General features: G+C 35.7%; 1 protein-coding gene across 3 annotated transcripts in view; it reads right to left on the bottom strand.

Moving 5' to 3' along the window:
- Positions 1 to 15413, bottom strand: part of EPHA6 (EPH receptor A6) — an 819528-nt gene that overhangs the window by 233939 nt on the left and 570176 nt on the right. For all 3 annotated transcript variants that reach the window (XM_088025312.1, XM_088025358.1, XM_028119182.1), the window contains 2 exons: positions 4458 to 4566; positions 1310 to 1383 (listed from right to left, as the gene is read on the bottom strand). In XM_088025312.1, the coding sequence (XP_087881438.1) occupies positions 1310 to 1383; positions 4458 to 4566 (183 nt within the window). The remainder of the gene's footprint in view (positions 1 to 1309; positions 1384 to 4457; positions 4567 to 15413) is intronic.

Raw genomic sequence — 15413 nt, 5'->3', positions numbered from 1 at the left:
TGTCCAGGTGTTTGGATCTGGTTTTCTGCCACTGTTCATAGCATTTCCAGCTCATCCCCTGGCTGGTAGTGGCTGTCTGAACTTTCTGCTCTCTGCCAGTGCAGTGAGCCTCAAATGTATTGTTAAAAAAAGGAGCAACTAGGGAGACCTTGCTTAAAATGCATATGTCTTGGCCCTACCATGGACCTTCTGGTCAGAACTTTGGTGAGTGAGGATGGAACATTCTAATGCAGATAGTCTGTAGAACACTGAAGAATCTTGTGAGCCTAGAAATAGCCCTAAACCATCCCTCTAATTTATAATATCCTCACTCCAATCCTTTCTGCCCCCTTCAGAGAATGTTATAGATTGAAAAGTCCCTTATTCCTTTTTCTCATTTGAAGTAAAGATGAGTTTTTTTTAAAGATTTATTTATTATTTATTTTGAGAGCATGAGAATGAGAGAGAGAGAGAGTACATGAGATGGGGGAGGGTCAGAGGGAGAAGCAGACTCCCTGCTGAGCAGGGAGCCCGATGCGGGACTCGATCCTGGGACTCCAGGATCATGACCTGAGCCGAAGGCAGTCGCTTAACCAATTGAGCCACCCAGGCGCCCAGTAAAGATGAGTTTATAGAGTTATACAACGTGCCTCACATATTATCTCTACACTGTGGTTAATCAGAGAACACCCCTTTCTTGTTAATTCAGAGTCTCACAACAGAAAAACTGTCTTGACAAAGTAGTGTGCCATTTGGAGGTGGAGGTGGAGGTAGAGGTGGAAGTGGGCGTTGGGGAAGAGAGGGTGGCAATTATCAAACCAACCATAGTGGTAATTATAGCTTACTTGGGAAGAGATTCTACAAATGAATATAACCTTGTAGTCAGCTCAAGGATTTCATACATATTCTAAAAGTTAAAGAGCTGATTTCTTTTTTAGTGTTAATGAATTGTAAATTGATTTGTTATATGTTTAAATGACAGAATAAAAATTCCTTAATATTTCTATGGCTAATGCTCTACTAAATAAAGCCAACTCACATTCAGGAGCCATTGTGAATGGTAAATAACTAGAAACAAGCAGTCATCTTGTATTTTTAGCATATTCAGTCTTCGTGTTTTCCAGCAAGTAGAATTAGTGAAAAAGTACTATCATTTAATGAGAAGCAGGTGCAATTTCCACAAACAAACCTGGAAACCAGATGAAAACTCTTAATGCTGAAAGGTTGGAAGTACACTTTTTCAGGTTTTTTCAACTCAATGGATATAAGTTTAAAATGAACTCTGGAGGGCTGGAACAATATAAAGCAATGGAAGAGTCACGGTACTTACAATGCCCATTCTGCTGTAAGTGGTTTCTTCTCTTCTCTTCTGACTTCATTTTGGCCTTTATGTACCATTGGCACCTTTTAAAAGGGTAAACAGAATCTTATTTTTAGAACTGAATGAGAATCAAAACCAACTAAAATACCTATCACCCATAGGCAAAGTTCTTAACATAAAGACCATTTTTTAAGAAAATCCTTACATAACATGTGAAAATTTTACTCCATACAAGGTTTTTTGTATACAACAAAATTAACCCTAGATAAGAATAAAATACTCTCAAGTGGATTGATTGATTCAAATGATAGGAATCTTAGAGAATATTCTATAATCAGAAATAACCGTCATGTCCTTCCTTATATAACTGCTAATAGCTGTGAGTTGGTAAAAGGCATTAAAACTCAAAATGAGAACATGTTTTTGAGTCAAAAAGCTCAGGCATTTAGACAACTGTCTTCTAGTTTCATTGCTAAAGAGCATGATTTCTTTTTTAATGTCAGAAATTTGGTAGAGGTATGTTCTGTTCTCTCTTGGGATGATGGTGCTCTAAGAAAGAGGAAATGCTTATCTTGCATGACTTCTTCAACGTGAATAAATTCATCAGCATCCATATGATTTGACAGTTCATCAAATTTCTAATTCCAAATGGTTAAACAGAATACATCTGTGGTATACAATCCAATCTTTCAATATGAACTTATCCTCAAACCCTATGGAAAACTGAGTATTTATTCAGAAATGTCTTACAGTTTTTATAGAATAATTTCCAATGAATACTCCCCTATCAAAGTGCTTAAGGGATACTTCAAAACTTATTTTTTAATCCTGTATAATTGAAATTGTATTCCCCAGGATGTAGAATATTAAACTAATTTCTAATGTCATATAAATTGGCAAACATGGAAAGTAAAAGCTGAAAATAATTTAGTACAAAATTTTCTTTATCATTGAATTATCTTTTTAAGTGGTATTCAAATTCTGCTTCAGAAATCCCAAATAAAGATAACATTTGAGCGCATCTCTGAAGTTCATTAGGGCAAGCTGATTTAGCCTAAAGGCTAGAGGTTTATTTTTTTAACCTAATTGTCATTGTGACTTTCCATGCACCAAGACTGTATTTAATCCCTCTTCTTGCAAGACAATCCTAGATAGGATCAGAAGAACTCTAACCTGTTATTTTTCTCTTTTGTTTTGCAAACAAGCTTAGACGTCCACCAGGATACACAGGGTTTTGTTTGGTTGTTTCTGTTGTTGTTGTTGTTGTATTTTTTATAACCAGTTCTCCCTTGCTAGTGATTAAGGATTTTGTAGGTCATGTTTGGTATTTGTAGGGTGTTTTATTGAGTATTTTGTTTTCAACCAGATGGTTAGTTGGTTTAGAGAATCCAAAATCTGTTTTCCTGCCCACTATAAAAGATGGTTGTACCAAAGCTGTGATGATGGCAGGAACTGTCAGAGGTTAGCATGAGGTATAAAGGGAGAGAGAAATAGGGGAGTGCTGGGCAACAGTATCTGGTGGTGGCACCATGACATGCCCAAACTAGTTCTTTCTATTAGGATTAATTTATCAGTATTTCCTGCATTCTTGCATTAGATATTTTTCTTTTTTCTTATTACTATAGCTATGACTTTTCTATCAGGTAATTAGCCTCCCAACACAGGAGACTCTGAGATACTCTCTATTTATTACCAGAGCAATACAAGGTCTATTAATACTGAAAAATTTTAAGTACACATGGGTAAATGTGTCCCTTTTACAATTAATTTCATAAAGAAGTCACCATTTCAACTCAACCACATTATGATATTCATGTATTTCTCTGTTCCTTGATAAGGTCTGTAAAAGTGGGTTTGTTACAACTACATCTGACGCCTTCAAGAGGTAGCAGTTACAGTCAGGCAGGGACCCACCTTTGACAAGTGCCTTCTAAGTACTTGTGAATTTATTGATCTGCACCTTTAGCCTGCTCTAAAATTGTAGACAATAAATTTCCATGCATGCACATCCTCTATAATTTTAAAATTAATTTTAATAAAATATTGATATGTAAGTCAAGTTTTAAAATGAACAAAACAAAGGGTGTTTATAGTTCACTGAACTATTGCCCCTGAAGGTAGCTCTTTGTTATTTCTGCTCGTTATCAAATATCAACATTTTCCAGTTGAGATGGCATACTCTGGCTGGTGTCATCATGGATGCACAGTTTTTGGCTGGCATTTAATTGCTCTTTTAAATCATGACATTGTTTTTTTTGCAGTATGTGTGTTTTTCAGATTATCAAGAAAACTCTTGAGGTATTCTTTTGTGCCCCTACTGATAATCTAGAAGGAATCATTTTTCCCCTTGTAGGAATAAAAATATGATCTAATATATTGACAATATCTGACAAAGAGTCGAGGCCTAATATCAAGGCTTACATAAGAAATACTACTTGTTCTTTTATGTGATTTCATACATATTATCTTTACTCACATCTCTGTATTGTCAGTACCTGGCTCATGGTAACAATCCAATATATCTAAAAATCAATAAATGGTTTTAATTCATTGTTATACCATATGTACAAAAATAGAAATATAAGTTTTAGATGGGTGAAGCACTTTGACCAGCTAGTCAGAATTCCAGTCTAGGTCTTTTGCTATGTTAAATTTATTGTTACTCTAAATTTTCATCCTTATTACACTAAAGTAGAGAAATACCGGGTTTATAAAACCAATTAATATAATTCTAATATAGATCCTTTCACTATTTAATGAATAAATATAATACATTCTATAACACTAAGTTTATAAAGAGCTTTTATATAAATTCTCTGTTGAATTATTTTTTTCCCCAGGAAAAATCCCTTTCATGGGATAATTTGAATGTAACAAAGGAAAAACTCAGAAGTAACTTATCGAGTAAGAATTTATCATTCATAGCTTTCAAAGTGTTTTTATCAAGTCCCTAGCTGCTTTCAGATTCAGAAGCCTACTGATACAGAGAACTAGCCAGGTGGTTCTGTTATCATACAAATTTCAGTCAGAGCAGAATCTGCCCTGATCCCTTTTTCTCTCAAATATGGTTTGTTACGTTGAAAAGCATATGAATACAAAGTATATCGGAGAATGGTTATTCACAAATATTGGTAATAATCTGGTATGCTGTAGTTACCTCCCAGTGATTAAGAAGAACAAAGTAAGAATGACGAGGAGAGTAAACCCCCCAACAGCCGCGGTGGCTATCACGAGAATCTGTCCCTGCTCGGCCGCCATGTCAGAAGCTGAAACACAAATACAATATTAAATTTTCCCTGGGTGACATTTCACTACCAAAACTATTTTACAACTTAGTCTGTGCTTGAAAATATGGTAATGGACACCAAAAATCCCTACTGTGTTTGGCTTTATTTGGCACACAGGATGCAAACGTAAAATAAAGGCCCAAGGTTGAGGTCATAACCCGCAACATCACCCTTTCTTCTTTTTCACAAAAATACCAATAGAATAGATGGATTCTTAGTATCCCACATTTTAGGATTAAGTATTTGTTGCAAATTTAAATCAGCAGATGGACTTAAAGGATTTTGTTTATATAATTGCTGACTTCTTTCCTTAAACACTTTAATCAACACACTAGGCTTTACCCACTGTTTTGGTATCTATTTCCACAAAGTGGAAAGACTACTGCATAATTAGCTGAAGAATGAGCTTTTTTATATTTCATGGAGCTTAATTCAAATACTAAAGTTAAGAATTCGCATTCTACAGCACAAGGGTGTACATAGTAAGTTCTTAGACGTCTAGCAGTAATTTAAAAAATTACATTTGAAATCTTCCTTTTTTGAAGATAAGACTAGATAACATATGGTAACAACATACTATTTCCCTCATTGACAAAACTGTATCTAAAACTGTATTGGATGCATGTTTCACTACTTCCCAGGAATCTTTTAAAAAATATTAGTTCAATTAATTCATTAGCACTTCCTATTTTGTGTATTACTGAAGTTTTAATCAGATATATTTTTTATTGAATGGGATATGAACAATTGCTTAGGAACAGAGGCAAGAAAACTGAAGCCCAGAGAAGGTACAGAACTTGCCCAACTTCACATACCACCATCACCAGAATTCAATCTTCAGATTTATGTTTCATTTCTCCTTAGGCTATACCTTGAAGTAATAATTCAGTTAATTATCAGTATTCTAAAATATGGAGCCAATCAGTCCCTAAAAATCCTTTAACTAGAATAAAGCTTGATTTTTATTTTGATTACTATAAAAATTTATTAATCAAATTATTTATACCCAGAAAACTGAACCAAAGAAAGAATATAACTGAAAAACATTTAATTCTCTAACATAACAATTTATTAAACTTGGGTGCTTTAAGACATTCACAGAAGTAGGTCTTTTTCTGGGAATCAAGTATGCAGTATACTATGTGCAAATTTATATGCAGAGTAATAAACTTCTTCAATAAAAATGACCTATCTACTAGAAAATATCTGAACATTAAAAGGTATTATTGAGTAAGAAACCAATCACAGCATTTAAGAGGCTTTTTGAGAAATCTAACTGTAAATAAAATAAAAAATCATTTATGTTCAGTTTTCAGTAAGAAATTTATTAAACCTTGGAATTAGATTTCATTCACTATGATTTAATTAAGATATATTCAGGCATCTATTTCTTTTAGCTCATAATCTGTGCAGATACAAGTTAAAGAGTTGCATCTTATCCAATAAATAATGTGCTGAAGATTTTTTACTAGGTCCTCAATGAATTTCCTAATCTTCAATAGCACTGATATTGTGAAAGTTAATGTGTGCTCTAAAATGTGACATTTTCACACTGAAAATCATTGAATAACAAATTATAAGGAATAGATGTTACAGAAAAAAACATTAACTTTTTGAAGATAAAGAAGATGGCATTTAAAAAGAAAACATTGAGCAAAACTGCTGTATTTGTAAACTATATAATATAGTTCAAGAGTTTTAAAACTGGAGCCTATATTTTCACAATAAACAGATAGCAAATAATTTATTGGGACCATATATTCAAAGTTCAGATGGAGGAGAAGATTATGTAATTGGGTCTTTTGAAAATGAGATTACTTTGTTATAGAACACTGTGTTGTTTAACTTAAATAATTACTTAGCAAACTGCCAGTTTTACTAATATATCTTCTTTTTCACACTTGTAATCACATTATTAATGAACTTTGCTTCAATTAAAATTTTAATTGAATAACAAAATATTAAATTGTGACACTTTGAAAAATGCATATGCTTGTATAATTGTTTCTAAATTTCTGAACCAGAAATCCTAAACACTCTTCTTTGGAGATTAACGTATAGTTGACCCCACAACACAACTCTGAACTTCATGGGTCTACTTATATGTGCATTTTTTTTTACAATACAGTATGGTATTGTAAGTGTATTTTCTATTATGATTTTCTGAGTATTTTATTTTCTCTAGCTTACTTTAAGAATACAGTATATAATAAAAAATATGTGTTAATGGACTATTTATGTTATTGGTAAGGCTTCTGGTCAACAGTAGGCTATTAGTAGTTAAGTTTTTGGGGAGTCAAAAGGTGTACATGGATATTTGACTACATGGGGCAGTGGGGGGGTGTCCCTAACCCTCATGTTGTTTAAGGCTCAACTATATTTAAATATGTAAGTCATTTGAAAATAAGAGCATATAAGGTGATGAACTATTATACTGGGAGTAAAATGCCATAGATTATGGGGCTGGGGTGATTATGAAAATATTAGGAACATCATCATCAACAGTAGCCACTATTTGTTTCGTACTAAACTATCCTCGAGCACTATGCTTAGTACTTCAAATTCAGCATCAAATTACTCTGCACAATGGTCTTAATAGGTATGTACTACTATTATTCCTAGTTTAAGTGGTTATAGTATTTGTCTAAGGTCACACTTCTTGTACACAGGGAATCTGGCAATCCAACCCTGATTTGCCAGGCTCCAGGCCCATGCTGTTGCCAGTGTTTTACATGACCATTTTCACTAACAGAACAAATGGCTAAATCCAGTGCTTTTGTGGGTCCTCAATACACTTTGCTTGACCCTGATGTCAGGTTTGTAAAATGAGAATGTTGAATTAAATATCTTTGTCACAACCTTTCAGAGCAATTTTATTATGATAGATACTGCGGTATCCATAAAGGCTACAAATTTTGGGAAGAACAAGATTTGCCATATGAAAGTAAGAGGGACACTCATGATCTGTGGGGCTGTTCTTGGTCCTTAATGGGGATAATTTCTGCCTTCTTATCATACTGGTGTTGGCCCATCACAAGCTCTGACTATCTCAGGATGAAGGCTATAATCCTTAACTTTGTTCACAAGGCTCTCTACAAATGGCTGTAATTATGTATCTCCAGATTAATACCTTATCATTCTCTAACTATGCTGAATTTCATCCAGTTGCTTGAAAGAGAGTGCCAAACTCTCTTTCATGGTCAATTCCTAGTCACTCCTCCTACATGAACATCACATCATTTGGGAAGCTTTTCTCTGACTGTTTAGATTTGATTAGGTCCCCAGACTCATGTTCCCACAGACCCTTGTACTACCTCTACCAATAAATTTCTATCATGTTTTATTGAAATCACTTCTTTTGTAATCTTTTTTTTTTTCCCATTAGACTACTAATTCCATGAGGGCAGGGATTTTATTATTCACTATTGTAGCTGTAGTAAGTTGAATGATGACATCTCCACTGCCCCTCTCCCTGCCCCTATAGAAAAAGAGAGAGAGAGAGAGAATTTGTAGGTGCAAGTATGTTAAGGGTATCAGTCATCCCGTGTTAGCTGGGTGGACCCAAATCCAATGACAAGGAAACAAAAGAGAAGACAAAGAAGAGAAGTTCATGTGAAGACAGAGGCAGAGACTGTGGAGTTAAGCAGCCACAAGGCAAGGAATGCCTGGAGCCACCGGGACCTAGAAGAGGCAAGGAAGGATTCTCTCCTAGAGCCTTAGGAGGGGGTATGTTTCTGACACCCATAACTGTGAGAGAATAGATTTCTGTTGTGTGTGTCATTATGAGAGCAGCTCTAGGAAACTAATACAGTATTCAGCCTATAAGGCCTGATACAGAGTAGTAGCTCAATAAATATTTGAGGGAATGGACTGAATGATGGTTTGCATTGGGTGATTCTATTAAAAAAAAAGTCAGATTAATCTAGGGTAATCCATATCCTCACCTTCCACTTGAGATATGTAAAGATTTACCCTGAAAGTAGCTATATGTATGTGAAGTAAATCTACCCAACATAATTTTAACCAGAAGAATCCAATTATTCTGTATGCTTGGAGATAATACTTCCCAGAAGGCAGGAGCTGCTAGGAAATACAGACTTCTACATTTACAAGTTAAGTTGATTAAGCTTAGAAATGTGAATCTAAGGTTAAGAATGCATTAGTTCATTCAACAAATGTTTTCTGAGCACCTATTACATGGCAGACACTGAGATAAACACTGGAGATTCAGTGATGAACAAAAAAGACCATTACTGCCCTCCTGGATTTACAGTTCATGGGAAAGATAGACAATGAACAAATAATTACAAGTGTAAAGACTGTTACAAAAGGGATACATAGGGGTTGCTCTGGATAAAGAATAAGCAGCCACTAGCAATGAGTCAGCACATATTGTATGTGTTATATGTATTATCAACAATGTTTGGACAGAACACACCCAGGACATCCCTTCTTCCAGCCTTGGGCCACCCTCCAAACTCTTTTCCAGTCACAACCTTTGGAATCATAATCTCAGCCATCATCTCCCTCTGGGACCAGCCAACACCAGTTTCTGAGCTTATTTCCTTCTTGCTGAGCAACTCAGAATTATTCCACTGAGGGGGAGGCTGCTGCCAACCGCCTGGTCAACATGTGTCTGCAGGCCTCCTCCTGCACCTACCTCTCTCTGGGCTCCTATTTCCACCTCGATAATGTGGCTCTGGAGGGTGTGGGCCCCTGCTTCTGTGAGGTGTTTTAGGAGAAGTGGGATGGTGCTGAGGGGCTCTTGAAGATGCAAAACCAGCAGGGATGGTCGCACCCTCTTCCAGGACGTGCAGAAACTGTCCCAAGATGAACGGGTTAAAATCCGGGACACCATAGAAGCCGCCATGGTCCCGGGAAGAACCTGAGCCAGGCTGTTTGGGATCTGCGTGCCCTGGGTTCTGCCTCACAGACCCCCCCCCCCCCCGTCTCTGTGACTTCCCATAGAACCCCTTCCTGGATGAGGAGGTAAAACTCATCAAGAAGATGGCAACCACCTGACTAACCTCCACAAGCTGGCTGGCTTCCAGGCTGGGCTGGGCAAGTATCTCTTTAAAAGGCTCATGCGCAGCTGGGAGCCTCTGGAGCCCAGGGGCCCGGATGTCAGGGCTTCTGCCTGATCCTCCCCCTACAGCAACTATGCAGCGTTTTAACCACTCTGGAGCCTTGTCCCAAGTCTTGGACCAAGTGAAAACAATAAAACTTTTTGCGGGGGGAAAATAAAATTAAAAACATTAAAATCAAATCAAATCTCTGTGGAAGTGGACCTGCACAGTTCAAACCTGTGTTGTTCAAGGATCAACTACATGTGTTAAGAGAAGGAGGAAGAAGAAGAGGAGGAAAAAAAAGGAGGAGAAAGAGGGGGACTTGTTTCTTGGCTAGAGGCCTCAAGGACCTGATTAATTTAAGTAGACACTTAGACAAAGAAACCATAAAATCATCTACCAAATAGATTCCAGAAAAGTACAGTATAGCTACAAATTACCCTGTCATGTGTGAAAACTTGTCTGTTAGTACCATCGAGTCATTTTTCAATCCTAAAAGGATTATTTCTAATTAGTTTTATAGGAGAAGATGTATATCATTTACTGAAGTAACACCCTAGAGAGCAAACCTGGCCTTAAAAAGAAGCAATGACATCCAGGTAAGAAATGAAATTTATTTGTGACTAGTTGATTGGAAATGTCCCTTTGCTTAATGGAATGAGGTTGTAGTCTTGGAAAAATACAAGTATATTAAAATCATTATTTCATTGTATGGTTTGGAAAGAGGCACACTTCCTTAAGAGGAAGCAATTATCCAAAAACAGATGCAAAATTGTTCCTGAACAAGAGCTTAGTACCTAGCCAATGCTTGGCATTAGTCAGATTGCCATTATAAGTGAGATTTACTTTAGTTGTTTCTATTTAAAGAGAAAAAAAAAAGTGAGGTTCTTTACTTGGAATCCAAATACTTCTAAAAAATAGATTTAAAAAAATAAATTTCATGTCTTTAGGAAAGTATGAGAGAAAAGCAATTTGGCTATTTTTAACCAAAGAATTTTCTTCTACTGAGACATGATTTTGTCTCTCTGTAATCAAGATTATTCTAGTTTATATTTACATTTCAAAGTAAAATCTGTTATTTGTATGCTGTGTCATTTTCTGTGGAATAGCTTTTAAAGTTAACTCTTTTCTGTTATGAAAATCTTTTTAAAGTTATTGAAGACAGCAGTTACATGATTTTTTTTTTTTTTTTTTTGAGTAAAGTTTTCTCAAAATGCTGCCCAGGGAAATAAATGGTGGTATATATTGTTTCATATTTACATGTTTTATTTATGACTCCCAATTCTTGATGAAATGTCAAAATTGCAAATGATATTATCTCATCATTTCACCAAAATGATTTTTTAAAGCACAGCAGAAATCTCAGCAATATAATGGATTGACAGTATCCAGTAAATTAATCTTAAGGTTTATTGACAGACCATGCAGGAAATCCTTAGCATTCTTTTTTTTATTTTCAGGAAAAAAAAATTCCCCTCTTAGGTCATATACTGTAATCAGGATTAGTTTAACCTTATGAAATGAGGTACATATATAAAGATTTAGCAATATATAATGGAGACTAATCTGAACCTGAATACTATATGGTTATATAGACATATAAGTATGACATATGAATGAAAGCTGAGGATATATTTCTCCTAGATAAACATAATCTTGTGATTTTGTAGATGATGCTGTTATTCTCTTGGCTACCTGGACTTGAAATGTGCAGTCATCTTTGATTCTACCTTTCCCTGTAACTTCATGTCCAGAATCAAATCTTTATCATGTCTTACATTATCTTGTGTTTATTACCACTGGCACAGCCTCATTTCAGGCCTCAGCTTCACATGATTAGGCTACATTTATGTTTTTCTTTTTTTTAAATTTTTTTATTGTTATGTTAATCACCATATATTACATAATTTGTTTTGGTGTACTGTTCCAAGATTCATTGTTTGTTCATAACACTCAGTGCTCCATGCAGAACGTGCCCTCCTCAATACCCATCACCAGGCTAACCCATCCCCCCACCCTCCTCCCCTCCAGAAATCTCAGTTTGTTTTTCAGAGTCCATCATCTCTCCTGGTTTTTCTATTCAATTGGCTTTCTACAGTATTTCTTCCCAGTCCATCTCACATTATGTGGCCACATAATTATTCTTCAAAATAATATTTAAAAATATTCAGAGGCTTCTCCAGTGCCTAGAGGGTAAAACCATCCCACCGCAGCGGGGACACCATTCTTAGAGATGTCCAGGCCTAAAACCTTGGACTCAGCCCTCCCACAATTCTCCTTTGCCTTCAGGTTGATCATCAAGCCTGTCATTCTTACGTTTTAAGTATTTCTTAGATTGATCCCCATTCTCTCCTGTTTCCATAGCTATTCAGATACTCATCACATGTCTTTGAATTCAGCAAGTTGGCAACTTCATCTATGTGGAATGCAGTGGAACAATAACAAGATGGACAAAAAGAGCCTCTGAAGAGACATTTGATAGATATTCACATAGTAAAGAATGCATAGTTTACTCCATACAACAGCTTTGATGCCTCACACTCTTACTCCAGATGTGTTTATTGATTTCCAAGTTTACAAAACAGTAGAGTAACAGTAAATGAAGTAAATGGCGGCCGGGGTGAGATATGTAAAGAGAAGGAATGGAATGGAAGAGCACACTGCTAGGCTGACCACCAGAAGAACTGGGAAAACTGAAAATCTGGTGTAAGATTCCAAAATATGCACTACTCAGGAGTCAGGAATTTAAGATCAAACATCCCTGTAAAATTCAGGGAGCATAGAAGGACTCACTATATTATAACTCAAAACATTAACATGACCATACAAGGTCAATTACAACAGGCTGACTTATGTCCAGTGTATTTTATTTAAAAGGGCAAGAGTCTGTGGATGCATGATTAGAAAAATATGTCTCTGCAAAATATTTAAAAATAATAAAAATAGTACTTTTAAGGCCAAACTTTTGTTTGAAAACTTCAACTGTCCAAAAAGATTCAATTTCTGAGGATTTCAGGGGTTTTGGCTCATTTTAACTATACTATATGCTTCTTGAGGGCAGATATAGTATCTTTCAATTCTCTATATCCCATGGGATTAGTAGAGTGCCTTACACAATCTAGGAATTAATAAACATTCATGAAGAAGTGATAAAGAACACATTCTAGATATAAGGATTAAATAAATGTCCCTGGCTAAGGAAGAGTGTTCATATAAAATGTATTTGGTAATGCTTCTGCCTAAAAATGTTCTAGTTATACAAACGAACCCTTATACATTTGTATTTTGGTATTTAATATGTTCAGAAATAAATTAATAGAAAATAGTGTGAGTTAAGATTTTTTTCAAATACCCTTGCTTAAGCTTTGAATGAAGTAAATATTTAGAGGAAGAGTATTGGCAATGGTATTATATTAGCATCTTTCTTTTACTTTCATGCAATATTTGATGCCATTTGCCAAAAGGAAAAATACTTCTAAGATGAGAGAGAGGCAGAAGCAAGAGGTTCTCTGTTTCGCTCAAGGAAACCAGTTACTAAATTCTCAGCTGGATGGAAAAAAAGGCTCCTGGATCATATCTATTGAAGTAGAGACACTTAGCTGGGATTATACTTTTTCAGAAAGTGATTTCACTGCTGTGCTTTCCTCCTCTGGTCTGCCAGTTTTCCAGAAACAATGCAATTCAGTACATCACACTGGCTACACTGGGACAGAGAAGATTTCAAGATTCACTCTTCTTGATGACCTTAATTTACTTGTCAGATAAAAATGCCGAATGACACAGGGGTAATTGGAAAATGTGAGTTTGGTACATCTTGATGGAGAGGCAGAAGCAGAGGCAGGTAGTGCAGCATGATGAAACACATTTTGTTTTGTTTTAAAGATTCTTGTGTGCATTAATAAATGGTCAGGATGCCTTGACAGGCAGGCGTCATGTGACAAAGAACAAAGAAAAGTGCTTGAGGCATTTAAACACCTGGAAGTACTGTTAACATTTTAAATGTCAAGGATTTAATTTGTAATTGTCTATATTTCATATTGTTACTTGCAGTTGAGATAGATCTTTGATAACATATTTTGCAACTGAAATACTTACGCCTTTATACATGCATATTTCATCTTTTTTTTTTTTTTAAGATCCAGTGTAGAATAGAATTTCCTTACAAATCTCACAAATTCCCTGGAACCAATGATGTTCAATTTCAAAAGACTATTTAACATGTACCATGATATTAATAGTGAGTATTTGCCTTTGGTAGGCAGATATATGCACTTGAGGTTATAGCTTCTCTATATAACAGTGTGGCTTGAGGTAAATAGCTTTGTAATTAAATGTATAGTCATTAGAGATCACGAATATTATAAGGCTTATAAACTCAAAGGTTTATCTAGAATATGGTTTTCATAGAAAAATATGTAAAGAAAATAATCCTGATTAAAAGCACAGATTAAACTGAGGGTTGCCAGGGGCGCCTGGGTGGCTCAGTTGGTTAAGCGACTGCCTTCGGCTCAGGTCATGATCTCGGGGTCCTGGGATCGAGCCCCGCATCAGGCTCCCTGCTAGCCAGGAAGCCTGCTTCTCTCTCTCCCACTCCCCCTGCTTGTGTTCCCTCTCTCGCTGTGTCTCTCTCTGTCAAATAAATAAATAAAATCTAAAAAAAAACAAACAAACAAAAACAAAAATCTGAGGGTTGCTGGAGGGGAGGTAGGTAGGGGCATGGGATGATTGGGTGATGGGCATTAAGGAGGGCATGTGATATGAGTACTGCATGTTATATGCAACTGATGAATTATTGAACTCTACATCTGAAACTAATGATATATTATATGTTGGCTAATGAATTTAAATAAAAAAAAAAACACTTAGAAAATAAATAAATAAATAAATAAATAAACAAAAGCACACATTGATTATTTAGAAAAAGTTCCAGAAAATTTCTTGGGTGAATTCTCATTCATCAAAAACAAAAAAAATATTAATCATTTAGAATGTGCTAAACACTGTGATAAAGGGACTGGAGAGACAAAGAAAGCTTAATAAAGTCTGGTTTCCTATCCTCATAGCAGTTTCTCTTCAGCGAGGGCGATTCTCAAAACTTAAGTGTAATATAGTCAAACTGTTGCTAAAATGGAGGCATGTGTGAGGGTCCTGAGGGAAGAGTAGGAGTGTGATAATCTCGATAGAAAGAGGGGAAGGAAGGCTTTAAAAGGAGGTGATTCTTAAGCCAACTCTGAAAGGATCAGAAGAAATTTGCAAGTAACCCAAAGTGATGAGTAGCTATTGGGACATTCTAATGTGAAGAGATGACATTACATAGATATGGAGACATGAAACAGCACATCTTCTTGGAGTGTTTTACATACACTTTGAGGCAAAATAGGAACAAGAATAGGAAGGTGGAGAGAATGGATCATGAAAATTTAGCAACATCAGTTAGCATGCTTATGTCTTTCTCAGGAGTGGAGTAGATAGAGATGTGAGTTTACTCAAAATTGCAATTTTTACTGGAGATATAAACTCTTGCAAATATATGGGAAGAAACTGCCAGAAGATAAATCCAATTGAGAAAAAAAAAAAAAAGCAGAACTGAGATTGAGAAAGTATTGAGGCCATGTTTGGAGAGCTTGGATTTGGCCTGAATCTCACACTACTCTTTGACTTTTTTATTACATAAGGTAATAAAGTCCCACTTTTCATCAAACCAGTGGGGATTTTGTCACTTGAAAATGAGAGTCCTACTTAATAAAATGAAACAAAGAG

This window comes from Eumetopias jubatus, unplaced genomic scaffold (genome assembly GCF_037043125.1).
Source record: "Eumetopias jubatus isolate StellerSeaLion01/CBP00866 unplaced genomic scaffold, mEumJub1_p1.0 scaffold_1, whole genome shotgun sequence".
Lineage (NCBI taxonomy): Eukaryota > Metazoa > Chordata > Mammalia > Carnivora > Otariidae > Eumetopias > Eumetopias jubatus.
This window is presented reverse-complemented; position numbering and strand designations above follow the sequence as displayed.